We start from the raw sequence: 26,852 nt of genomic DNA, 5'->3' as shown, positions 1-26,852 counted from the left end.
ACACCGAGACGTTGTGGACTTGCGGGCACAGCAACTCCTGCGTACTACATCCTGACATTTTTTATCCGTGAAGAACGACTTGAGTGTCCCAGTGATTTAACTTCTATCAGTGTGGAGGTCAAAGGGGCGGAGAGAGCAGCGTGTCATCACAGCCTGCGTTTCGCTTGAATCACTGAGGGTGAAGAGAGTTACACATCAGAGCCGGCTGTGTAAGAAAATACATTTATTATCAGACAGATTGAACAGTAATCAGACTGGACATGTTTACAGCCGACTGCTCCCCCTGAACAAACTCACACCATGAACTATGAACCCAGCCTCCTCCAGGTAACGCTGACACCTCTGATCAGCTTCTGATGAACCCTGGTATTAGAACGTTTGCATGACACAAAGTTCATTCTTTATATTTATATTTTATGTTTACTTGCCTGGAGGATTGGTTTGCCACCATCTAAGCTCCGCCCACCAAAAAACATCACATGGTTTTCTAAAACTAAAAGGGTCTTTAGATCACAAGCTCTGCCTCCTCCATCTTAACAGATGGGACAAACTTTAAAATCCAAATACATGTCAAATGAATCTTTCTGTCATTATAGATAGTTTGTATCATGCTGATTTATGTCCAAGAGTTTATTTTTAGTTATTTATGTGACTGACTCTGTCGACGAATGAGGCTCCTGCGTTGCTGTGTGCATCGGATTATCAGAGTGGAGGAGGAACGATGAGAGGACACTCATGGGCCTGTTTACGACAACCACCGGCTTCAGAGAGATTTAACATCCGGTCCCAGAGGCAGATATGGTCTCTCAGATGATGACAGACGATGGTTGGCAAGAGGTCCAGAGGTCGCTTTTCCGGACACATAGATGGACGAGAACAACAACAAATCTAACAAATCACAGGAGATGTAAGCTATGATTCAGAAGGCTTCAAGCAAGTCACACGTTTTACATCAAAGAAATGAGTGAGTTTAAAAAAAAAAACATTAAATAGTCCTCAGTGGGAACCATTGGGCTTCGAGCGAGACGGTTTTGGGGGGACAGACGTTCAGGTTGCTGGTTTGGGTCTGTACGTTATTAGAGTAGAAAACAAAAGACATCAGGATCGGTCGGTCAGCTCTCCTCCTCCTCCTCCTCAGCTGAAGAAATCTTTAGAAATGGCCTCCACAAAGTTTGGAGCGGACATGAGGATGCCGATGGTGCAGAGGATGGTGAAGAGCGAGAATGCCACCAGACACAGCCGGTCGATCACCGCCGCAGCAAACTTCCACTCGTTGCACAGCGTCTCCTCCTCGTCCTGTCCGCGGAAACGCCGGGCAATGTACCTCACCTCCTCCAGGATCAGGTTCAGCTCCGCTTCCACGGTCAAGCCCCCTATAACCCCTCCCCCTCCCCTTCCTCCGGCTCCGCCCCCTGCTCTCAGCATGTCCTCCTCCGCGCCCACGCCGCCTCCCATCAGCCGAGAGCAGAGGAGCTCGGGTTCAGCAGAGGAGGTGTAGTGAAGCCCTTCCATCCCCCTGAAGCCCACATACAGCAGGTTGCCGTTGGTTACGGGCGGTTGATGTCGCAGAGAGCCCTGACTGACGCTCAGCTCCAGGCTGGACAGACTGCTGCGCTGACGCTTCGAGGCATTTTGACACGCCAGGCGGACCTTCGCCTCGCCCGGACGCCGCATTCTCAAGAACCAGGCGCACCAGTTCAACAGAATCACCCGAGTCTGAGAGGAAGAAGAAAAGGAGCAGAAGGTCAGACAGGAGGAGAACACGGGAGACAGTTCAGTTCATGTTTAGAATTTAGACTGCAGTACCCATTTTAAACACTAGGGGTCAGAGTTACATACTGCTCCTTTAAATATTTACTAATCAAACTCAAACTGAACGTTGGTCACACCTTTACCACTGTTCCTCTGACAACCACATTAACAACATGTCCACACTTCTTTTATTTCATACAACTTTACATCCACATTACAAGTCCAAACATTCTGCTCTCAGGCTGAACTGAAGCTGCTGTGATTGGTCCCTCACAGCGCTTCACTGTCAGAGGGGACATTCAAATACAACACACGCACATTAGAGCGGGGCAGTCACCTCACACACACACACACGCGCACGCACACACACACACACACACACACAGCTGACGTAAGAGCTCTGACCTTCAAACCAAACGCCACTTTAATGCAATTCCTCTAGTTCAGATTCCCACAGGGGGAGCAGGGGAGCATGCATTTGTGTGTGTGTGTGTGTGTGTGTGTGTGTGTGTGTGTGTGTGTGTGTGTGTGTGTGTGTGTGTGTGTGTGTGTGTTTCTGTTTAATAAATCAATTTGATGTTAATGTCCAATCAGCTCTCAAACTGAAGACTGCCCTCTCTCGTTAAGAACTCAAAGTGTCAGGAAAAGGAAGTGGAGGAAGAGGAGGAGGAAGAGGATGAAGAGGAGGAGGAGGAGGAGGAGGAAGAGGATGAAGAGGAGGAGGAGGAAGAGGAGGAGGAGGAGGAAGAGGAGGATGAGGAGGAGGAAGAGGATCAAGGAGGAGGAGGAGGAAGATGAAGAGGAGGAGTAGGAGGAGGATGAGGAAGAGGAGGAGGAGGAGGAGGAGGAGGAAGAGGATGAAGGAGGAAGAGGAAGAGGAGGAGGAGGAGGAGGAGGAGGAGGAGGAGGAAGAGGATGAAGGAGGAGGAGGAAGAGGAGGATGAGGAGGAGGAAGATGATGAAGGAGGAGGAGGAGGAAGAGAAGGAGGAGGAGGAGGAAGAGGATGAAGGAGGAGGGGGAAGAGAAGGATAAGGAGGGACTGACCCACTGAGGCATGTGTCCTCCGTCGGGGTCGTGGTGATGATACTGCAGAACCAGAACTGTAGCGATGACGGACAGACCCACGATCACCATGGTGGTGGCGAAGTACTGAGCTGAAACCCAGAGGTCAAAGGTTAAACTGATGGAGCAGGAGGGGGGAGGAGGAGGAGGATAAAGTGATGGCTCCTTTTTTTAGTGAAGAGCTCACCTATGAGGGGAACTGAGTCAGATGTCGCCGGCATGATCTCAGCCACCAGCAGCATGAAGACGGTCAGAGAGAGCAGCACGGTGATACCTGCAGAGACAACAGGAGGAGTCACACCTTTAAGGGACTTTAAGAGGAGATAGTACAGGTTGTTTTTTTTCATGCAGTTGCATCAGCTACCTATCATTAGTCAGGGCCTGATTCACTCAGTGATCGCTCAGCTTTTGCAGCTACTAAATCTGTGCTCACTCTCACAAGAACATACAAAACTGTGCTTCAAAGCAAACAGCGTCTCTGTGCACCGGAGCTGCTTGCACATTTTTAAATCCTGCATTATGCAGACTTCAGGGTCTAAATCCCTAATATGTGCAAAAACATGTCCCGCCCTTTAACACTGGCTGTACCTGTCCTGGTTGTATTATTCTGTTCTCCTGCATTTTGTGGTGCTTGTTTGTGTTTGTGTGCGAGTGAGAGCTCTGTCAGTCATGTGAAATCTTTGCTTGTTTGTTTTGTTCTGTGTGCTTGTGTGAGAGTGAGTTCCTGTTGTGTGGATCTTTGTTGCTGCTCCACAGGTGAGAGGCTGGAGGAGTGGGGGAGGATTTGGTCCACGCTCAGCATCACCGGCTTTAATAATAGACGTATCGAGCTGCACCTGTCACAGCTAAACCTGTGAGTCCTCATCAGCATGGATACAGTTTCACACACACACACACACACAGATCAAACTTCTTACCCAGGGAGATCTTCTCTCCAGAGTCGGCGGGCAGCAGGAAGACGAGGAGAGCGAGGGTGGAGATGAGGACGCAGGGGATGAGGAGGTTGAGTCCGTAGTAGAGCGTTCTCCTCCTCATCACCACGGTGAAGGTCACGTCTGGGTACGGCTCTTTGCAGCAGTCGTAGAAACGCTCGTTTCTGCGGCCAGGAACCTCTGCAAAGAAAACACCAGGTTCAAGTTTCTCTTGACTGAATCTGCCGCATCAGATACAGAGTCCTGAAAGAAGGAAAAGTAAAGTTGAATTAATCTCACCAGATAATGAAGGTCATGTCGGTGCAAGAGATGTTTTTTACACATTTAAGAAAGGATATTAAATTCCTGAGGGACTGAGAACAACACAGGACTCGCTGTATGACTTGCATAAATCACGGGAGACATTTGTATTCACAGAGACGTTTATTTTGACTTTCCTTCAGGAAGACCAAACTTCAGCCGCCTTTGTAACTTCCACACTAAGCCTGTTTTAAATGTCAATTTCACAGTTTTTTCTCCTTCAGTGACTGTTAAAAATATGATCGTTGTTAAGTATTGAAGCAGGAAAAAATTATGATTAAAAAAATGAAATAATAATTGACTACAGGAAAAAACAATATACACTCGACACTAGTCTGCACGTAAACGAGGAAGAGGACGCTGTATGTTCACTTCCCTCAGTATACACTCAGAACCATACAGACAAACAGACTGAGAAACAGCTTCTTTCCCACAGCTGTGGACAAACTCCTCATCCCATAAACACCCCCCCCCCTCAACTAACAGTAATACACTGCGCAATAATGACTTTACTGCTGCTAACTGTTCACTGCTTCCTTTTTAATGGACAGCTTTAAAACTGTTTATTTATTTACTCAGTCCCTGCATCTGTTGTGTTTATTCATTCACTCACTGCACAATAATAACTCTACATATTCACTCACTGCACTATAACTGTTCAATTATTCGCCCTAAATCTCTCTCTATATATACAGTATATGTGCTCTTACCCAGGCACGGCACATAAATACTCATATATTAATTCAGCCACCACAACTGTTTATTTATTTACTCACTGAACATGTAACTACAAATATATTTTATAACATGTGAACCTCTTTTTGCAAACGCAGCTGTACAGGATTGCTTCTGTAAAAAGTTTCATAGTGTTCTTTTAAACAATGACAATAAAGAGTCTATGTACTCTATATCTATCTAGAGCTGATGATGAAGCAGGTCGCGCTGCTCGTGTACTGTCCGCTCGTTTCTTCCTCTGGTGCTGGGAGTGTGATAAGTGGTGGTTACACTTTAAGTAGTCTCCATCTTGTTAGTACGGCGTTATTTATTCACAAAGCTGATGAATAAAACAAACTAATGCATCTCTGTTAGCAGAACGTTCACTCAGGTCGCTGTACTTAATGATTTATTTCCCTAAATTGCGCCCTCTCCTTAACTCACACTTTTCTTTTCTGGCCTTATTTCACAAATGGATTAGCAGAAGAAGAAAAGTCCCTGCTTCTCTTTTTAACCTTCTGCATCAGAGTGCAGCTTCACACGGCCACGCTCCTCACTACATTGGTTTTAATCTGTGCTAAAATTGCTGAGGAGGAGGAGGAGGAGGAGGAGGAGGAGGAGGAGGAGGAGGGCTAAATGGGAAACATGCTGCTGAGATTTTCAATTAAGTTTCCTGTTAGCGTCCCATTGGCTGAGCAGCGTCTCTGGGGGAGGCTGCATTCCTTCCTCTGCTATCGGCTCCTTCCATTTCATTTTCTCTTTCAGAATGAAGAGGCTTTAACTCCCCTGAGACTCAGCGCGCTCCCCTGCACGTCGTTAGTGTCCCACAGCCGCTCTGAGGTCGTCCTTTGCTAAGACGCTGGGTGACCTGCGCAGGCTTTTGATTCTTTTGTCCACGTTAATGAACCCGGTCTAAGTCTAAGATATCATCACGGCCTACGGACAGATTGTTGTTTGAGTATTTTCTGAGGAAGATATCAGCCGGCTTTCTTTTTCAGAGTTGAACCAGAAGATTATTTCCTCTCTGTGTTGAGCATGAAGCTTTGGTTAGCTTAGTTTAGCATGTTTAGCTTCGCATAAAAACAAGAAGCAGTGGGACAAAGCTAAGATGGCTGTTCCAATTTAAAGCTGCTACAAACTGCAGATCTGTCTGATTTGTCGAGGCTCATCATAGATAATCCCTGAGTGCATGTCGTCAGTGTGATTGTTTTACTGCTCCCGATCGAGTCAGAGCCTCCCTGATCTCAAACCGTTCCAGGTCGGGCTACCTCAGACAGAATACCTGTAATGAGAGCAAGCAGACCAGGAAGTACAAACATGGCAGAGAACATCTCTGTCTTTAAGTGTCTTTAACGTCTTCTTAGCCAGAATTTCACCCAGTCTGTTCTCTGCACCTCCATCACTGTCTGGTTTGGATCTGCAACCAAACTGGACAGACACAGACTGCAACGGACTATAAGGACTGCAGAAAAAATAATCGGTGTCGACCTGCCCCCCATCCAGGACTTATACCAGTCCCGGGCCAGGAAACGGGCAGGTAGTATCACTGCAGGCTCCTCACACCCCGGAAACAAACTTTTCAAACTCCTCCCCTCCGGCAGGCGTTACAGAACACTGTACGCAAAAACAACCCGTCATAAGAACAGTTTCTTCCCCCAGGCTGTCACTCTGATGATCGCTAAACAGTCACAGAGTGTCAGACCTGTCGCGGTGAAATGACTCTAAACCAACCGCCACTGTGAATATACATATATGTGTGTGTGTGTGTGTGTGTGTGTGTGTGTGTGTGTGTGTGTGTGTGTGTGTGTGTGTCTATATATATATATATATATATATATATATATATATATTGTTTTGGAAAAGAAAGTCCGGGCTGAAATGTGATGATATAAATGTCACTCATGGGTCACGCTTTGTTGGCTGATCTGGCACTCGTCAGCGGTGTGGTTGATACAAACACGGCCTGCAGCGCTCCCAGCAGCCGGCGGGATCAGCGAGCGTCTGGCAGCAACTGCAGCAGCAGGACGATTTAATTAGCAGCAGATTAATGCTGGATGGGAGCGCTGATAGGAGGCCCTCCTCACCAGGCAGACCTCTGAGCTGCAGCGAGGCTTCATAGGGTTGAGCCTGCAGCTTTACACACACACGCTCGCTGTCAGGGAGTGGACTCCGACATGTCAGCTACAGGAACACCAACGGCTTCGTTTGAACCAGCTGCAATCTCAATCTCAATCGTTGCCCATCTATTTCATAAGACAGGAGGGTGACTTTTCAAAAACAGGTCAACTCCCGCACACTGTCTTACTTGTTAGAATTTATCTGCAACGTTTCGACCACAGATGGATGCTTCCCGTTTGTTTTGAACCCAGAATACCCCGATTCACACCTGCTCTGTTCTCCTGAAATGCCCTGACTTGGTGCAGGTTGTGAATACAAACGTCTGAGTCTCTTTTAACTTGTCTTTAAGGTGACGTCTTCCTTCACACTCTGATAAAAAAAGCATTAATTTGACCTCTGACGACAGGAGTTGTTGCTCTCCTCCAGCTGCCTCTTCGGTTCACTCTGGTGTTTACAGTGTTTAGTCCAGAACCAACAAAATATTTTTATGACACAACAACACCATCGAGGTTTGTGAAAAGAAAGAAGAAGTTCTAAAGAGACTGAAGAAGAGAGAGAGTTTAATGTTCAAACTGAGATTACTTTCTCGTCTCTGCAGAGCTCCCCGAACACTTTGAGAAGCAGCAGCGAGCGTTCAATTGTTGGTTTCATGAAAGTGACAGAAATCGGCACATTTTCGCCCCCACATTTTCAGCGTTGAAAAGGTGTCGGGGGAAGCACTTTTCTGACGCCGTTTGATCATTTGACATCATGTCTGATGGAGTGTTCTGATGCCTTAATGCTGAATGGGAGCACATCTCAGCAGCCAGGTTTCAGCATGTTGAAGAAGGTTTTCTCAGGAGAGCGGAGGCTGCAGGTTTGATTTCCTGATCGCATATTTGACATCTGAGAGTCGCTCGAGCTCTGTGATTCTGCACGTTGTCTTAAACCACGGTAGGTCAAGGTGCATTGTTCGATATGTAACAAGAGTCGTAAATTCAGGAACTTTTTTTAAACTAGAAGGACAAACAGAGCTCAATTACACGAAACTGTGCTGTTTCAAAAATGTTTGGACCAATCAGAGAGCAAAGACGAACAAAATACTAAACAATCTGAACACTTCATATTTTCCTACCCACGAGGTCCCATTCTCCGTTGGCGATGTATCCGGTGATGTCCGCCTCGATCATCTGCAGGTCCAGAGACCAGCCGCCGTACGTCCACGAGCCGAACTTCAGGTCGCAGCGCTGCACGTCAAAGGGAAACCAGCGGACGTCGATGTAACACGTGCTTTTAAATATCCCTGAGAGAAAAAACAAAAGAGGAGGAGGAGAGAGAAATTTAAGAAGGGAGGGAAATGCATGAGGCGTCACGGTGTTGCAGTGGTTAGTGCTGTCCCAGTGAGGAGGTTCCTGGTTCAAATGCCCTTCTGACAGGAGCCTCTCTGTGTGGAGTCTGCATGTTCTCCCCGTGCATGTGTGGGTTCTCTCTCTAAATTTTCTTCAGTGCCGATTCTAGAGACGATTGGGGCCCGAGACAGAAACCTCCAACGATCATCACCATCCTGTCCGCCAGCGTCCCGACCCTTGCTCCTCTTCCCTTTTTTAACCTGTTTTGTTTTTCTCTCCTCTCCTAGATGGATCTTTGTTGACTTTCATTGACAAACTCTGGTTCTACAGCAGTAATGCTGCAATGGTCAGCAGGGCAACCACAGTGAGTACTGTCAGATGGCACCCCCTTAGGGCGGTTTCCTACTGTCGTTGCAGAATTTGCACATTTCGGGGCACTTCTTTGGTGAAGGTGTCTGAGCCCTCAGGGGCCCCCTTGCTGGTCTGGGGTCTCAAGCAGTTGCCTGTTGACGAGCCGCACCCCTGTGCAGAATAAGATCTGAACAAGAGCTGATGAATATTTTTGTGTCAGCTCGAGTTGCAGTTGGAGCGAGAGATCAATAGCCAATCAAATCTGTCTAAAGTAATTACTGAAAATGAAGGACTGAGGCGGGAAAAGAAGATCAAGCTTTCAAAGCTGAAAGACAGAAATTACAGAGCAGACAGAAAAGCAAAGATTGGAGCGACAGAAACAAAATGACACGGGGAATGAGGACGCAGAGAAGAGGACAAAGAGTTCACAGAGCAACTCCAAACATCAGCAGTGAAGTGCTTTTCTTTTTTTACAGGTAAACAAGAAAACATGAAAACCATCAGGAGAAAAAAAAAACATGTTGGAGGTTTTTTTTCTTTATTGACTTTGCAAAGATCAGCCGGGGGAATTCAATCGGATCCCGAGACAGCCGGTACCTGCTGTCTCCAGAAAGAAAAAAAATGAAAGTTTAATGATCCCGGAGGAGGAATGAGGACGCTGCTGCAGCAGAATAAACAGGAAACAGCCGAGGAGATACACAGATTAAAAATAGAAGATTAAGAATAACGCTGAGGAAAGTTTCATTATGAGAGGAGCGGGAGGGGAAACAAACACGAGGAGAGAAATGGTGCCGAGGATGCAAACATCAGGATCAGGGTTAAATCAGAGGACTCTACATCATGCAATAACAAACACATGTTGTGGTCTTTGTCCCTCCTGACCCCCCCCCCCCCCCCCCCCCCGCCCCCACCCCACTCTGATCAATAACCTGTCAGAGGTAATAGAGCCGTTAGGACTTTTATTACTTATTGATTCCTGATTCAACGATGGCTTTCTTTCATCTCCCTGACGTGTCATGTTTGAGCTATCAGCTGGTGTTCAGTCTGCGGATTGATCGCATTTTGTTTCCTTTATTGTGAGATTTTTTTTTATTTGATGTTTGAGTCCATAAAAAGAATGGTCATATATCTTCAGTGTTCAGCTGCCTGGTTAAAAGTCGTGATGAGTCTCAGGTCATTCATCAACAGGACCATAACTCCTCCTGACCTCCTCCCTGTTGACCCCTCAACCTCATGTTGACCCCCCCCGTCAGGGTTTGATAGCGTCGTTTGATGGCACCTCTGAGGCAGTTCGGGTGATTGGTTGCTGTAATGATTTTCTTCACGTCTTTATGTTTGATTTGAGACAAAGGAGTCATTGTTGAACTCAACATTAAAGGCGATCAGCTCAATGTTGATGCTCCAGTATGTTTACAATCCGAACACATGAAGTCACATCTGATTTAAAAAGCGTTTGTTGATGTAAACCAGAAACACTCATGAGGCCTTTTCACACATAGACTCCTGAAAATATCCAGATACATTCAGGAGGACTGCTCCTAAAATCCTCCTGACTTGTTCACACATGCACCTCACAGAAGGAGACTATCCCTGTCAGACAGGAGGGGGGGGTCTCCTGAGGTAATAAGAGCGACCAGGAAGTATTGGACGAAGCATCAGAGTCCTCTATAAGATGCTATAATGAGAATATTTGTCTTTATATCAATGCTACGTCTTTGTTGAACAGAATCTCAATCTGAACTAAAGAGTGGAGAAGAACATACTGGAGGACAGGAAACATAATGCAGCAGGTTCATTAGAGCACAGAGATGGTAAAGGTGGCGTGCAGACAGTCTATGGTCGTGCAGGGAATAAACGTCACCACCCCCTCCCACTCACTCCAGGTGAATTCTCCTGATTATATCCTGCTGCGTTCTCACATCAGCTCACTCTGACTTTCTGCAGAATAAATACGAGGAGGCTGGAGGAGAAACTCCAGGTGAAGAGAGAAACATTCAGCTGTTTGTGTTCACAAATGACGCTCAGCCTTCTAAAAGGAGTTTTCTAAAAGAGTGAAAGCTCTATTTGACTACATTCAGATTCATTTTAGGATACTCTCAAATTTCATCACAAGATGCACAAATGCTAATACAGACACGGGCGGATCATTCTTCGATAGTGTAATGGGCGGGGCTTGTTGGTGTGTTACCTGGTGGCAGGTACTGACAGTATCCAGAGGAGTTGACCAGGATGTTGGTGTGGAATGAGGCGTCGAACCTTTCATCAGCACTGAGGAGACAGATGACATGGAGACATCAGAGAGGTCATTAAAGGTCACTGAAGTTTCATCATGGCTACAGCTGATCATACACACGGACCAATATAATGTGTACAATTAAATTATTATGTTGCAAAATGGCATGACCTGGGGTGACCTGCATCTGCTCCCAATCCTAATCTCACCCAGAGCACCAAACCGGATGAGCTGTGCCTGTACTGTTAAACTTTGAAACACCTATTCTCTCTCTATGAGCGTTTGTTCAAAGGGAGAAAACTTCAAACTACTCTGAGTTCACTGTAAAAGTTGACCCAGTGCCCGATAACATTTCAAAGTCCGACTCTGATGGCGCTCATTGACCCCCTCTCATTAAAGCCAGCCGGGTCAATATTCTCTCTGAGAGCCCCTCCCCCTCCTCCTTCACCTCCTGCCAGGTTCAAACTTTCTCCCTAACGCAGCTCGGTTAATGAGCTGAGACACTCGTCAGCACCCAGCAGAGAGCCTCCCACAGCGTGCAGCGACCATGCTTTAACCGCGTGCTGTAACCCTGACAGGAGAGACGCCAACATTAGCGCTGATGACAGGAGGGAATGAGCTGAGCTAGCTTGTTTACCGAATCAGAACTAAAGGATGGAAGTGAACCGTCATCGTTCAGGGCGTCTCACCGTGAACTGAAACATCCTCAGGCCATAGGAGACAAATTGATCCGGTTGTTCCTCCTTTTTTTACAGAAATGTTGCCAAGAGGTGGGTGGAGGATGGAGGGTTATTTGGATGCAACACTCCTCTGACTCCAAAATTAATTTTCAAGTCACTCTGAGCAGGAACCCCTCGGGTTAGAGGTGCTGAGGCAACCACAACCCCCAAGGTTTCTGAGTCAAGAATAAGACTTTATACGACATCTTAGCTGACTCATGAAGCGAGCATCTATTGATCGTCTGTAATGTGGGAGGTCGTGTACCTGTTGTACAGCAGGATGTCCGGCCTCCAGATCTGGTTGTCGGGGAATCTGACGTTGGTCACACCAGGATAGTCGGACGTGTTCCACTGCAGGTAGAAATCTGTCCAGTACTGAAACACAGACGCACACAGAAACACAGCCTAGTTCAAGTTTTCACAATAACACTTTGTTCACTTAAAAGAAAAAGACTACTTTTTGAAAGAAGCTGTAACTGTCCTGGAGCAGAAAACATGTTGAGGTCTGGATCTGTCTCTCATATTTTATGAGACATAAAGTTTAAAGTTTGTTCTCTGTAAAATCTGTGAGAACAGAAGTCTGTGGTTATAGAGCGCCACAGGAATGAGTCCTAAAACCCAGAAGTAAGTTAGCATTTGAGCGCCATGGGGTCTAACGTCTAAAAGTCAATGGGGATTTTGAATGGGTTTGTGGTTAGACGCCTGAAATAAGTTCTCTGGTTAACACAAGCTTAAGAGATGTTGGCGTTTTGTTAGACCACATAAACTACGTTAGGTAATACCCCCACTTGTGAATTTTGAAGATTTTACGAGTCTTTAAAAAGGCGGTTGCTAACAAGTGGCTAAATGTGACGACAGTGGTTGTCAGGGACATTAAACGTCATCACGCCGGACACAGAGGCCGGGAACTCTCTCACTAGTCCGTGATGTCTCCTGTAGGTAAAATCTTCGGGTTCAGGCAAATATTAGGTTAGGAAACAATTTATTAAGCTACGTGGATTAGTTTATCAGAGATCGTCTGAAGCATAACGCTAGTGACATCACAAGGTTATTTTCTGCAATGATCCAATGCAAAAATCCCATATGTTAATTCTCGTTAGACCCCATGGCGATGCTACTTCTGGGTTGGCCTACAAAAATACGTCATATGGTTTGTTCTCTATTAATGGACGAAGCCTGAGTGACGTTCCCCTGTATGTTCCTGCAGGGGGTGCTGGAGTTCCATCGATGGCGGTCTCCATGCTGGAAATGCTGTCTCTAACTTTCAGTCAACCTAACGACAGGCTGAGAGCTGGAGCTAAGGCGGGTTTTAAGCTTCCTGACAAACCGTTACACCGCTCCTAACCTGTCAATCAGGTCAGCTGCACGCCTTATTGTTAATAACTCTTATTCTTCATCAAATCAAAAAACGGATGAGTCATCAAAACATTCACCCCCCGTACAGTGTGTGTCGATCGAGACATGAGCTAATCAGACCTATTTGGTGTTTTGAACCAGGCTGTAAACATGTTAATCTGCAGGATTTTACACTTTGGATTTTACACTTTGGATTTTACACTTTTCAACGCCGGAGGTAGCCGCTCGGTGAGAACTATAAACTTTAACAATTTGTGTTTTGACTAAAAGCAGCTGATAAGTAGCCGCTCGTCCCTTGTTGACCTCCGCCTTGCAGCCTGTTGTTGTCTGGATTATACCGACGCTCTTTATTCTTTTCTCTTTGTGTGTTTGGAAGCAGCTGTGAGAGAGGAGCCTGTGCTGCCATGACACATCAGGACTGTGCTGATGTCTAATTTACATTCACAGCTCTCGTGGCCGGCTCCCTCCCCATCACATCTCTCTCTCTGAGCTCCCCGCTCTGTGGCTGTGAAGGTCACACTCGTCTCCTCGAGTCTTGTTTACTGGCTGTCACTGAGCTCAAATGTTCTCCTCACAGGAAGTCACAGCGGCATCAGTGATCCCCGCTCCTTAGAAATCACAAGACCAGACTCTGAAGTTTCTGGATCTGAACTACAAGACTGTAAATTCTTGGGGGAAACTTTGAGGAAATATTTTTAGAAATGTGTTTGATGTTTTGAGGTTCTCATAATGTGCAAAGTTTGGTGCAATTTTATTTTCTTGGACTCGGATATTTGATCTGCAGTTCAAGGCATCATCTAACATCCAATTAAAGAAATGGTAAAAATACTGACTTCAATCTCATCTTATCTTTCCTGTAGGGATTCAAAGTTGAGAGTATTAACGACTCTTCTTTTTTCTTAGAGAGATTCATTTAGCTTGTTTGGTTTGGGGTGGTGTGAACGCTCAAACTAACTCTAGTGCGGACCAAAGAACTGAACTCTGGTCCGCTTAAAAAAGGGGTTTTCTCAGATCACTTCCAAGTGCTCCAGAGTTCAGTTCGTCGTAGGTGAGAACGCGATCCGAACAAAGCGAGGGAAGTAAACCAAAAAAGCAGTGCATTGTGGGTTGAATTTGACCGCCTTTATACAATGTCAATTAGGTTTGCAGAGCATGGCTAACGTTAGCATTGCTAACAACACCAGCCTTCAGTCCTTCTTGCAGGTCTCTTGCCTGTGCTTTGTGTGGTTACACATCGCTCCGGTCGATATGTCAGTTTAACCTGAAACAGCCGACATGAAACTTTTTTAGACCATTTTATAGATCTAAATTCTGCCAAACTGCGTCGCGATATGGGTCGCCATTTTTCCACTGTCCTGTTGTTAATCATAGGGGTCAAAGTTCAGACACTGATCGGAGCAACAGCTCCAACTAGTGGCTGGCTACAGTACTCAACATGTGACTGGTTTTGGTGCAGAGTGAAACCAAACTGAACCAAATGAATAATGCACCGTTACAACTTCACTCCTGAATCACACCGAGGCCACCGGACTTCTTCAATGAAAGTGTCTTAAGTTGATGTTCACAACTTGGAGAATCAATTTATCAACATCACTACCTTCTAACTAGATCAGTTACAACAGCACTCCACAAAGAGAAGCAGACCAGATATCAGAGGACAGTGTTTTCATGTATTCTTAATGTACATGTGGAAAAAGGTTCAAAGGCTGGACGAGTCCAAAAAGAACGAGAGCGAAAGAAAACATGCAAACACTAAAGAAAAGTGAGGAACTGATGCAACAAGAGGAAAACGTGCAGAAGAGAGAGAGAGAGACGTAATCCACACACTCGCCCAGATGGAGAAGTCTAGATAACACGTTTAGGACTCGATGATGTTGGAGGTTGTTTAACAGGATTATCCTCCCTCACAGAGTTATTGCTTATTTCTGGCTATGTGAGGACATTTTTAGTTCCTGCTTCTTAACAGGATTAAACATGTCCGACTTTCAGACCAGATACGGGACTGTCAGGGTGACCAGCAGCACTTTGAAGGTTTATTTCTTTAAGTGATTGTTAACACCGTCTCCTAACAGGCCGTGAGCTCGCTGTCCACAAAGCAGACGTTACATGTTTACATCTCTGTGAATCTGAGGTTCCCCTTGCAAACATTTGAACATGTGCTGCTTTTGTATGGAAGGTGGACAAACTGAAGTGTTGTTGACTCAAATCAAGACACTCAAAAGTTTGTCAATAAGGTTTTTCTCTGAGTGTAAGGGCTTGGCGTCTCTGTGTTTGTGTTTCATTTATTTATTTGAATCTTCTAGACTCTGCAGCTTTTTCAGATCATCTTGTTTATGGTTGGAATCAAGCGACAACCTCTGGTATTAAAAAATGAAGCCGATGCTGAAGTGTAAAATCCTGCAGTTCCTCGAGTGTCCACTAGAGGCTGGCTGAAGAAGCAGAGGAAGTCACATACACACCCATTCTAAAAAGCCTGTTTTTACAGCAGAGATTAACATGTTTACAGCCTGGTTGAAAAAAACAAATAGGTCTGATTAGCTCATGTCTCGATCGACACACACTGTACGGGGGGGTGAATGTTTTGATGACTCATCAGTTTTGATTTGATGAAGGACAAGAGTTATTCACAATAAGGCGTATAGCTGACCTAATTGACACGCGGGCGCCGTGTAACAGTTTGTCAGGAGGCTTAAAACCCGCCTCAGATGATTGGACCTTTAAGATTTGTTAAATTACTCGGTACAAGTCTGCAGTGGTGTGTAGTCTCGCTTCAGTTACGGTTCTGTGACCAGTTTCTCGATATAAGGGCCGAGCTGACGGCATCTCCTGTGGAAGATCCACAAGAACCTCACAGAACCTCCCTTCAAATATCTACCTCCTTTAAATGTAATGATATCAATTCAAACATTTCTTTGTTCGCACCTGTATTCTGATTCTCTTTTGTTCTTCTCTTTGTTTCTTTAAATCCCTGAGAGAGTCAAAGAGTTCTTGAATGCCAAGAACATTTCCAAAAGCTGAACAAACACTCTGACATTCAAAAAAACACACACAGATCCTGGATCAGAAACGTTTCCTTTGGCTCACACACATTCACCTCCTTTACAGATGGAAAAGAACACACTACAGCAGGAGGAGAAGAGGAAGAGGAGGAGGAGGAGAGGAGGAGGAAGAGGAGGAGGCGGAAAAGAGGAGTAGGAGGAGCAGGAGGATGAGGAGGAGAAGGAGAGAGGAGTGGAGGAGGAGGAGGAGAGGAGGAAGAGAAGGAGGAGAGGAAGAGGAGGAGGAAGAAGAGGAGGAGGAGGGGAGGAGGAAGAGGATAGGAGGAGAAGGAAGAGGAGGACGAAGAGGAGGAGGAGGAGCAGGAGGAGGAGGAGGAAGAGGAGGAGAGGAAGGGGAAGAGGAGGAGAGGAGGAGAGGAGGAAGAGGAGAAGAGGAGGAGGAGAGGAGGAAAAGGAGGAGGAGAGGAGAGCAGGAGGAGGAGGAGGTAAAGGAGGAGAGGAGGGGGAAGAGGAGGAGAGGAGGAAGAGGAGGAGAGGAGGAGGAGAGGAGGAAGAGAAGGAGGAGAGGAAGAGGAGGAGGAGGAAGAGGAGGAGGAGGGGAGGAGGAAGAGGATAGGAGGATGAGGAAGAGGAGGAAGAGGAGGAGATGAGGGGGGAGAGGAGGAGGAGGAGGAAGAGGAGGAGGAGAGGAGGAGAGGAGGGGGAAGAGGAGGAGAGGAGGAGAGGAGGAAGAGGAGGAGGACAGGAGGAAAAGGAGGAGGAGAGGAGGTGAGAGGAGGAAAAAGAGGAGGAAGAGGAGAGCAGGAGGAGGAGGAGGAGGAGGAGGAAGGAGGAAAAGGAGGAGGAGAGGAGGAGGAGGAAGAGCAGGATGTGGTGAAGTAAAAACCAAATTAAATTAGGCTAAAAGACTCGTCGGTCCTGGGAGGGGGCTGCAGAGAGGAAAAGCTGAGTCTCCGGGGAGGAACCAACCTTTCCATGTGAGAGGAGCAGATTAGGCCGGATTAGTGCATCACCACTTCACAAACACAGACTCCACAGGACCTGATGTGGAAACTAATTAAATCTCGACTGCTGCGTGAAATGGGTTTAGGGAGAGCCGTCGTAATGAAGTCCTGTGTTCTCCGTTGGCTCTGACATTGACACCAGAGTCAGCCCTGCTCGCCAGAAGAGAAGAGCAGCAGCTTTTTACAGACCGAGGCGAGGTTCGAGTGAACAAAGGAGGAGCAGGAGGAGGAGATAAGAGAAAGGTGTAAGAGTGCAGGAGGTGTAAGGTGTGTCAGAGCGAGCAGCAGAGGATGGAGTGTTCATGGATGCAGGAACAGAAGTTGGCACTCGGAGCGAGTTTTCCTCCATCACACAGAAACTTATCTGGGTCAGAGCTGGAGTTGTGCGTTTCCTCTGGAGTCTCTCTGGAAGTCGAACTGAAGGAAGGAGGGGAAGATGTGGCTGCAGGCTTCCATTCATTATCAATGTTTACTGAGTTACTGCAGAGTCAGTTTACACATCGTCCCCGGCGGCCTGAGCGGCACAGATAGACTCATCTGTAACGGCTGGAAGTGACACAGGTTTAATGTTCTGTAATGGAGCTCTAATCCTGATCCAGGAGGGCCAGCTGGCAGCAGAGCGAGGCTGTTTTTAGACTCAATAAGTACAATATGATTTAGAGGAGCTGCAGAAGATTGTTCACTGTAGTCAGCTTTAAAAACTGCACGTGATACTTTGGAGAAAGTGTACATCCCCAATCAGATTGTGTTGTAGTACTCAAAACTGGTCTCGAGACCAGTTTTTGAGGGTCTCGGTCTCGTCTCGGAATCAAAGCATTTGGAGTCGAGTCAAGCGCAAGACCAAGGCAGGGCGAGACCAAGACCAGGAAGAGGCGTTTTCCTTCTAATCCGGTCTGGATCCCTACATATCTTGGTCTTGCACTCTGGTCTTGGGTATGTCTTGGTCTCGCTTAGTGTGGTCTTGGCTACAACACTGAATCATACAAAGTTATTAAAGGATTTTAAAAACACCAAAGAGCTCTTTTTAGTGATTTTTAAAACTTGATATAATATTCAGGAGAGATAAGAAATAAAACATCAGAACATTATCAAGAAAAACAGTGAAAATACCTGCAGCATCCCGGATGTTTGAGGAGGTTTCATGGTGGAGTGAAACTGAAATCAGGTCACAACAAAAGAAAACAAAGAATTCTAATGTCAGCTCAGAGAACTCACCAGCTGCAGCCAGATGTTGGTGGTCAGCACCTGATTCTTCTCGTCCTGAAAACAGAAACAGAAAGAGTCGGATGAACTGAAGGTCCTCTGAGTCTCTGTAGTCCTGGTTCTGAGTCTCTGTAGTCCTGTTTTACAGTCAGTCCGCTCTCCACTGTTTCCTTTGCCCCTTTTAATTAATTTCAAACATGGAAGCGTTCCAGCAGGGAGAGGGGTGGAGGTGGGGGATATTAGTAACGTCACTTTGATGAATGCCTGGCACACTGACAGGCTTTCAGGTAGCCGAGCGTACGGAGAGAATTAAAGGATGGAGGTTTGTAGAAGCCGCCTCCCTTCAGGATGAGGTCTAATAATCTAACTCGTCCTCACAAACAAACATGTCTGATTAACAGAGACAACAAGGCAGGGGCGGCTTAGTACGCTCGCCTCATCAAACCAGACTTAGACCAGACCAGACCAGAAAACAGACTGAACCAACTAGACCGGACCAGACCAGACCGAACCTAGACCAGACCAGACTGAACCTAGACCGGGCCTGACCAGACCAGACCAGAAAACAGACTAGACCAACTAGACAAGACCGGATCAGACCAGACCAAAGCAGAGCAGACCAGACAGACCAGACCAAACCAGACCAGAAAAAACAGATCGGACCGGACCAGACCAAACAGGTCCAGAGCAAGCCAGACCAGACCAGTGGACTGAAATGAGCCAGACCAGACCGGACCAGACCGGATCAGGAAAGATCAGAATAGACAAGGCCAGACCAGTTTGAATCAGAACAGAAAATAGACCGGACCGGGCCGGACTGGATCGGATTGGACCAGACTAGACCAAACTAAACCGAACTGGAACGAACCTAACCAGACCAGACCAGGTCAGACCAGAACAGACCAGAAAAAACAGGCCGGATCTAGCCAGACTAGACTGGACCCGCCTGCAGGACCAAAGACAGACTCATCATCTGGACTAAAGAACCCAGAGGCAACAAAGCCAAGCAGCCTCCTGACAGGCCGCTGTGACAGAGACCAGGACGACCCCCGCGGTGATCTCTATTTAAACGAACAGTCCCGGGTGCTCGTGGTGGTTTAGGTCTTGGATGAAGCAGATTACTGATATGTGTGCCTGAAGTAGACATCTTACATGTATCTTCAAATGAACCAGCGCCCCCAGCTTTTTACATTTCTACGCTTCACTTTTCTCTCTACTGGAGCAGTGATTCAACTTTACCTAATAATCATTTAGAGCGCAAAAACAGGGCCCAGTCTTTAATCTACATGAAGACCCCTTTGATCTGCAGCTTCAACATACATCCTGCTGTAAAATAAAACCTCCCCGTGGTTATATAATATCGTGCTGCTGGGACGTCTCTGCTCCGTCCTGATGTTTGGATATGTAGGAACTCATTTAGGTTTTAGCGTTAAATTAAGTCTGGAGGAAAACTCCCCTGAGATCAAGCTTTTCCACACGATTCATATGTTTCCTTCAGCACAGCCTGCAGCCCGATACTTACATAAGTCTGACTGCTTTAAATAAACTGTACAAGGGAAGGTCCTGGATGTATAACTCATCAGAGATTAGAAAATAAAACACTGACAACACAAATCTGAGCTCCCACTTCTGAAGCAGCTGAGAGATGAAATCTGCTTCTGTGTTGAATATGAATCTGTGTCATTATCTGACATTAATAAGTCATGAATAACAAGAAAGAGGATTTTAAAGCTGCGACGAAGACGTCAAACACAAAATGGATAAAGCCCAGAGAGTCTTTTTGATACATATTTAAAGGTCTCCTTCTCTTCAACCAGTGTAAATAAGTCTCAGAGCTCCTCAAAACATATGTGTGAAGTTTCTTGTTCTAAATCCACTCTGATCCTGTATTTGATCATGCCTATAAACCCCTCTATTTCAGCCCTGCTCAGAACAGGCTGTTTCTGTGTCTGTAGCTTTAAATGTAAATGAGCTGTGTCTGACCACGCCCCCTCTCTGGAAGGGTTTGGGTGTCTCGGGCTTTCTCGCTCCATGTCCTATTGTTTATGGTGAGAAGGCAGACTCAGAGGACAGAACAAACACCTAGCTGTGGGAGTGTCACCCACCTGGGGGAGGGGTTACTGCCCTTTGTGATGTCATGAAGGGAAAATCTCCAAACGGCCTGTTTGAGCACACATTTTTCATGTGCATCAATCAGCATCAAAAACATCATCATTAGGGTGGTAGGTTTTCATAAAGAGCTGGGTCTTTAGTTTGTTCCACTATCGGGGGGGGCGACAGAGAAGAAGAGTCCAGTTAACGACTTAGGACCCTGTTGTGAAGGTTGGATCAGACACCCAATAACTGGGAGCCAGCAGAGTGACATATATTGCTCTGTATATATGTGTATCTGTATCCGCTGTTCATCTCCCTCTCTCTATATATTCACATAAAGTAAAGTTTGTCAAAGCTGAACTCTCAGCACTCAGCACAGCTCATGCTGACTCGCTGCTTATCGACCAAACTCCATTGAACCCACACAAAATATATTATGTTCATATTGTGCTCAGCAGAGAATTTTTAATTATTCCTCCAACTAATCAGTGTGTTTGTATCTTCTGTACGAGGACACTAGATGTTCAAAGAGAGCTTTGATTACTTTGTATATCGGCGCTCAGTTTCAGTTTCTAGGTACTCACTGAAGAGCAGTTTGAGGAATTTAAAGTCCTGATAAAATCCAAAAACATGAACACACAGAGCAAGCTCCATATCAGGAGAAAACGTGGATGTGAAGACGTTTTCCTTTAGCAGAGAAGCAGTCACAAATACTGGGTAAAGTGGGTAAAGTGCCTCCTTATGAACTCAACGAGGGGTTCAATGTCACCTCTCAGAATCTGACCTTTTCTTCGAGGCCACAGATTTAATGCAGTCCACGCTTCATGAAGTATAACAGGTGAGATATCCAGCTGTTCACATCAACTTCTGTTACAGCCAGGATCTCTACAACCACCAGCCGGCTCCATCAGTGTGCATGCGTGTGTGTGTGTGTGTGTGTGTGTGTGTGTGTGTGTGTGTGTGTGTGTGTGTGTGTGTGTGTGTGTGTGTGTGTGTGTGTGTGTGTGTGTGTGTGTGTGCTTGTGTGTACTTGTGTGTGTTGTGTTTGTGTGTAGCTCTCCTGCAGAGAGCCAGTGCCCTGCTGAGACCTGAGTGCAGCTTTGTGTTCGACAACCAAACAAGAAACTCAAGAAAGTGCTGCAGCCATGACGACTCTGATAATGTGTGCCTGTTTAGGTATGTGTGTGTGTATGTGTGTGTGTGTGTGTGTGTGTGTGTGTGTGCTTGAGCATGCTGTGATATTAGAGATGAAAGTCGTCTCCTGCTGTCAGCCTCCTGCTTGCGGCAGACTGTTTGTGAAAATGGATGTTTGATGTGCGTGGGTTATGAATGAATGACTTGTGTTCATTTAGTTTCTTTAAATGTGTGTGTGTGTGTGTGTGTGTGTGTGTGTGTGTGTGTGTGTGTGTGTGTGTGTACGTCTGTTTACACTCATTGCCTGTTTATCAGTCAGTAATAAGTGTTGATCCTGAGGGTCTGATTAGAGTATTGATCCTCTCTCAGTTTGTTGTTTTTCTTCATATTTACTACACTGTAAAAAGTGTGCGCATAGACACAAATTAAGAGCATATCTAAGGGTTCATCTCGGATGCTGGAGATCAGTGTCAGCAGCGGGTTACTGACGCTGTTTAAACAAGATTCTTTCAGATAAACATGGGACACAAATTGTCTCATATGATTCGGTCTAAATGATTCAAAGGTGCAATCGTTCTGAAATCCCTTTAGTAGATTGTTTCAGGCTGCAGCAGTGTTTTAGTCAAGACCAAACCAACCGAGACCAAGACAAGAACAAGACATTTAGGGATCCAGACTGAGTCAAGACCAAGACATTTAGGGATCCAGACTGAGTCAAGACCAAGACATTTAGGGATCCAGACTGAGTCAAGACCAAGACATTTAGGGATCCAGACCGAGTCAAAACCAAGACATTTAGGGATCCAGACCGAGTCAAGACCTAGACCAAGGCAGGGGGAGTCCGAGAAAGACCAAGACCAAAAATATCACTTATAAAAACATCATCTTGTGTTTAGGGGGCGTAAAAATAAATGCTTTCGATTCCAAGACGGAGACCTTCAAAAAGTGGCCTCAAGATCAATGGAATATTTGAGGCAAATTCAAGTCCACTCAAAGTTGTTGTTTTTGTCCCTGAAAGGCTCCGGTTGTTCTCCTGTGTCTGACAACTTTACAGAAAGGATTCCTACAGAGAGATGACTAGTGTGTGTGTGTGTGTGTGTGTGTGTGTGTGTGTGTGTGTGTGTGTGTGTGTGTCCGTACCACGTCCATGATCTGCAGCAGGCTGAAGCTGAAGTTGACCGTCAGGCTGTGGGAGTCGTTGCTGACCGGTCGCTCTAACGGGTTGTAGTTCTTCATCAGCTCCTTGTAGAGGCGCCGCTGATACACGCCCTGCAGAGAGCCTGTAGAAACACACACAGCACACTTAGTACACACTTACTACACACTTAGTACACACTTAGTACACACACATAAATACACTTTCAAGTCTCAGGAAGAGCGTGTTAATAAATCCTTTAAACAGGAGCTCCTCGGTGTGCAGATCATGTTTGCTTCTTTATACCTACACATCGGTCAGCAGCCGAGGAAGTCACCTGTTGGACAAACTCTGACTTGTTTTCATCGTCAAACAGAAGAGAAATGTTGGCATCATGGGAGTCTGACACCAAAAGAAGTCATGAATCAAACATCGGAATCCACTAAATTCTTATTTTAAACATCTGTATCGGCCTTGATTTTCACAATCGGTGCATACCAGATGTGTGTGTGGAGCTGGTTGTGTCTGGTTTTCTTACAAACACTAACAGTGGAAAGAAGGAGAAACAAAAAGAGAGAGGGAGCCGTTATGTTCATTTACTTCATGTGTCACTGTGTGGGACGGTCCAATACAGTTCCCTTTGTAGGGATCTGTGTCAGACGGCACGGTTTCAGACTGTGGGAGGGATGACGATGAGCATAAAGTACATGAAAGCAGAGTCAGCCTGTGTCCTTCATCGGCACTGCTCTTAACATCGGAAAGGGAGGAAAAAAGATCCCTGTGTTGAAGTTTAAATGTCAAAGCAGACAATGAACTCACAAAGACCTGTGCTGGTTTTTTAACATGCATTTTGAGAGATGAGCCGTATCTCCAGAGGGTGGAGATAGGGTGAGTAGAGCCGCTGCTCCTTCACATTGAAAGGAGTCAGTTCAAGTGGTTCGGGCATCTGATCAGGATCCTCCTGGACGCCTGTTTTTGGAAAACGTTGCTGGGGAGAGGGAAGTCTGGGTTTACTGCGGCTGCTTCCACCGCAACACGACCCGACCTCAGATAAAAGGAAGAAAATGGATGAATGGAAAATTTTGAGAATGCTCCAGTAGATCGTTTTTTCAGCGGCTTTGAATCAGGCTGTTATGGTTGTAACATAATCCACGATTAGGGAGACAAGTCCAGCTGTATGTTCTCGCACGCTCCGGAGAGGGCGTAGTGCGGGCCGCTGATGGAGCGCGGTGATCAGAGTATGTGTAAATTGTCAATAAGTTGTAAAGGGAGAGGGTGTGAGAGCAGTTTGACAAAGGCCCAGGGAAGGAGAGACTCAAGGGACGACAAAATAAAACAGGAAACTGCCAAAAATATTTTAAAAATAAAACACCACTAAAACTCAGGACGGATGTGTGTGGCGGCAGCAGCCAGAGCGGAGACGGCTCCTCGAAGTGAAGACCTTGTTCTCTCGTCAGCGGACGAGTCACAAACTGAGGCGTGGATCTGCTGTTTGAGACGTGACGATCAAAGTTGTTTGACTTCTCTCACGATTGTCTTCTTTCATCCCTCCCGGTTTAACAGTCAGATATTTAAGGGCCTCAAAGGTGTTATGGACGCCGGTTTCATCAGCCGCAGAGACGCTGAGAGCTCATCAGGATGATTGAGGGGGTGAGAACCTGACCGACCGAGAGGGAGGAGGGTGAGACTAACGATACACTTTTTATTATAGTCGGTGCTGTGAGGGTCACAGTCAGGATGTTTGAAAAACTGACAGCAGCTCCAGGTAACAGAAAGGTTTATCGTTTCCACTTGAAACGACGCTCTGTCCACATGTGTGTTACTGATTCTTAAAGTTATCTCTTCTTTAAAAACAAGATTTACAGGACACTTATTAGTGTGGTTCTGATGATGTCATCTTAACTGTACAGAGAGGTGCAAGAATGAGTGATCTTGTAGTTCTCGTGTGATCTTGTAGTTCTCCTGTGATCTTGTAGTTCTGCTGTGATCTTGTAGTTCTCCTGTGATCTTGTAGTTCTGCTGTGATCTTGTAGTTCTCCTGAGATCTTGTAGTTCTCATGTGATCTTGTAGTTCTGCTGTGATCTTGTAGTTCTCCTGTGATGTGTGTACAGTTGCTCATGGCTGTACTCACACTCCAGTAGGGCACAAGAGAATCTGCGCACGCCGTCAGACGGAGCACAGAAATTTGGGAGTAAGACTAACAGGAAGTCTGCACTGCAATCTGAAGATGATCAGTAATGACCTGATGTAATCGTCGATTCTGTGCAGTCTTTTTATCCTTGAGTTGTTATCGTAATGTGTGGTATGTATCCGTGGAACGATTGCTCTCCTGTCTGCACAACAAATTAAACTTTTAAGGTGCAATTAAAGAATCCTTAAACCTTCATGTTTAGCCTCTGTTGAACTGTTTGAGGCTCAGGTTACTTTTTATGGGGGGGGGGGGGTTAAAATGGAGTTGTTGTGGGGGAAATAAAAAGACAGATCCTCTTTAGTAACTTGATGTGTGAAGTGTGTGTTTGTTGTAGTCTTTGCAGAAAAGAAAACGACACAGCTGTAAGCATCAAACTTCAACGTGGAAATATTAAAGTCAGAGATTTAACTTTTAATTCTGAGAAAATATAAACACAGTGAAACACCTTAAGAACACACACACACACACACACACACACACACACACACACACAGACACACACTAATCTGAAGGAAAGCTGGTCAGGCTGCAGGTGTGTGTGTCCACACACAGACGTAGCCTCAGGCTGTGACTCAAAATAAAAAGCAGCTCTCAGCGTTCAGGAGCAGCATCAGGTAAACACATTTCATCTTGTCTGTCTGCAGAGAAACTCAACTTTAAAAACGACTGTTTCACCTTTGAAAGGAGGGAATCTGAAGCTGGTTTCACACTCAACGATTCTCAAATCGTAACAGATTTTTAACACGTGGGAGACTGCACAGACATAAGGACAGATTCAACTGATGTTTAACGTTATAATCCTCTGAACACACACACACACACTACCACACCATTCAGCCACACCAGTAGACCATACACCTGCAGTTTAAAGTGAGATTTCACAGACAGGGCTGCACAGAGGCTGCTGAGTTGGCGGGGTTTAGGTTCATGCCTTGCTCAAGGGCACCTCAAGAGGAAGAGAATCGGCGCCTCTCCAGCAACTAGCAGACCGAGTTCAAGACTTGTTCTGCCCTGGGAATTTAATTGACGACCCTCCGGTTCCCAACCCAAGCCCTACAGACTGAGCTACTGATCGATCCATCCACCCATTATCTAAAACCACTTCTCCGGTTCGGGGTCCCGGGGGGGCTGTAGCAGATCCCTGCTGTCATTGGGAGAGAGGCGGGGTTACACCCTGGACTGTTCACCAGCCAATCACAGACGGACAACCAGACACACTCACATTCACACCTACGGACAATTTAGACCCGGAGAGAACCCACATATGCACGGGGAGAACATGCAAACTCCACACAGAGAGGTTCCTGTCAGACCAGGATTTGAACCAGGAACCTCCACACTGTGAGGCAGCTAACCACTGTTATCACTGTGCAGCCCGCTTCTGTTCTGTTCAGCATCCTAAATATCATCATCAATATCAGTGAGTGCGTAGGTGTCCATGGAGGAGCTGGGTCAGAGTGCCAGGATGAAGGGTTTGAGGTGAAGTACTGCACAGGTGTTCATGTTATTAACCTGCAGGATATCGGACGCATTCAGAAACCTCTCGAAGCTTTTCAGAGACAAAATGTAAGCTCTGGCAGTACTTCATCAAGCTTTTCATGAAGTGTTTTCATCCGGTGCATGCAAGTCTGACTGCTACACATTACTGATTTATTGATTTATGTACAGAACTTTACGCTGCCGTCTGGACTCCAGAGAAGATGAAGGTGAAATAAAATGTGAGAAGTCCTGAAGCATTCAGTCTTTTGACTTCTTATTTCTTCTCCTTCAAAGTGAGATTACTTTGTGTTCATATCTTTTCCCTGGATGTTCTCCTGCACGTCGTCAGAGAGAGAGAGGCAGTCTTATCAGGAGACCTCTGGATGTATTAAAGCTTTAAAAAACGAAATCTTTGAAAAGTTTGACCTGAAAGTGGTTAGTTTTGAGTTTTTTTGCCCTTAATTTGAAGTGATGATGCTGTAATCATATTCCTTTTTAAACATACAGCATTAAAATCTGATTAACAAAACAAAATGAATGACATGCAAACAGTCTGAAGTGTGAGTGTGTGTGTGTGTTTAGCCTACCGTGTATGAGGCAGCAGAGCGTCAGGACGTGCAGGGTGAAGATCCGAGCGTCCATCCTCAGCAGCCGAGACTCTCAGAGACGAGAAACTGAGCGGAGTTCCTCCTGAACCAGCAGAAAACACCGAGAGGGAGAGGGAGAGGGAGAGAGAGAGGGGGGGG

At 46.0% G+C, this 26,852-nt stretch overlaps 1 protein-coding gene across 1 annotated transcript; it reads right to left on the bottom strand.

Annotated features, from left to right (window-relative positions):
* Positions 1-215: 215 nt before the first annotated feature.
* Positions 216-26,852, bottom strand: LOC109984837 (neuronal acetylcholine receptor subunit alpha-7). The gene is made up of 10 exons (XM_020634982.2): positions 26,694-26,852; positions 22,441-22,580; positions 18,085-18,129; positions 11,776-11,885; positions 10,747-10,826; positions 7,994-8,161; positions 3,733-3,927; positions 3,003-3,089; positions 2,798-2,907; positions 216-1,716 (listed from the first exon to the last, which is right to left on the bottom strand). The coding sequence occupies exons 1-10, from the start codon at positions 26,746-26,748 to the stop codon at positions 1,135-1,137; spliced, it is 1,572 nt and encodes a 523-aa protein (XP_020490638.1). The 5' UTR covers positions 26,749-26,852; the 3' UTR covers positions 216-1,134.

The sequence above is a fragment of the Labrus bergylta genome, chromosome 7 (assembly GCF_963930695.1).
Source record: "Labrus bergylta chromosome 7, fLabBer1.1, whole genome shotgun sequence".
NCBI classification, from domain to species: domain Eukaryota; kingdom Metazoa; phylum Chordata; class Actinopteri; order Labriformes; family Labridae; genus Labrus; species Labrus bergylta.
Note: the sequence above shows the minus strand (reverse complement) of the source record. Positions and strands in the feature narration are given on the sequence as shown.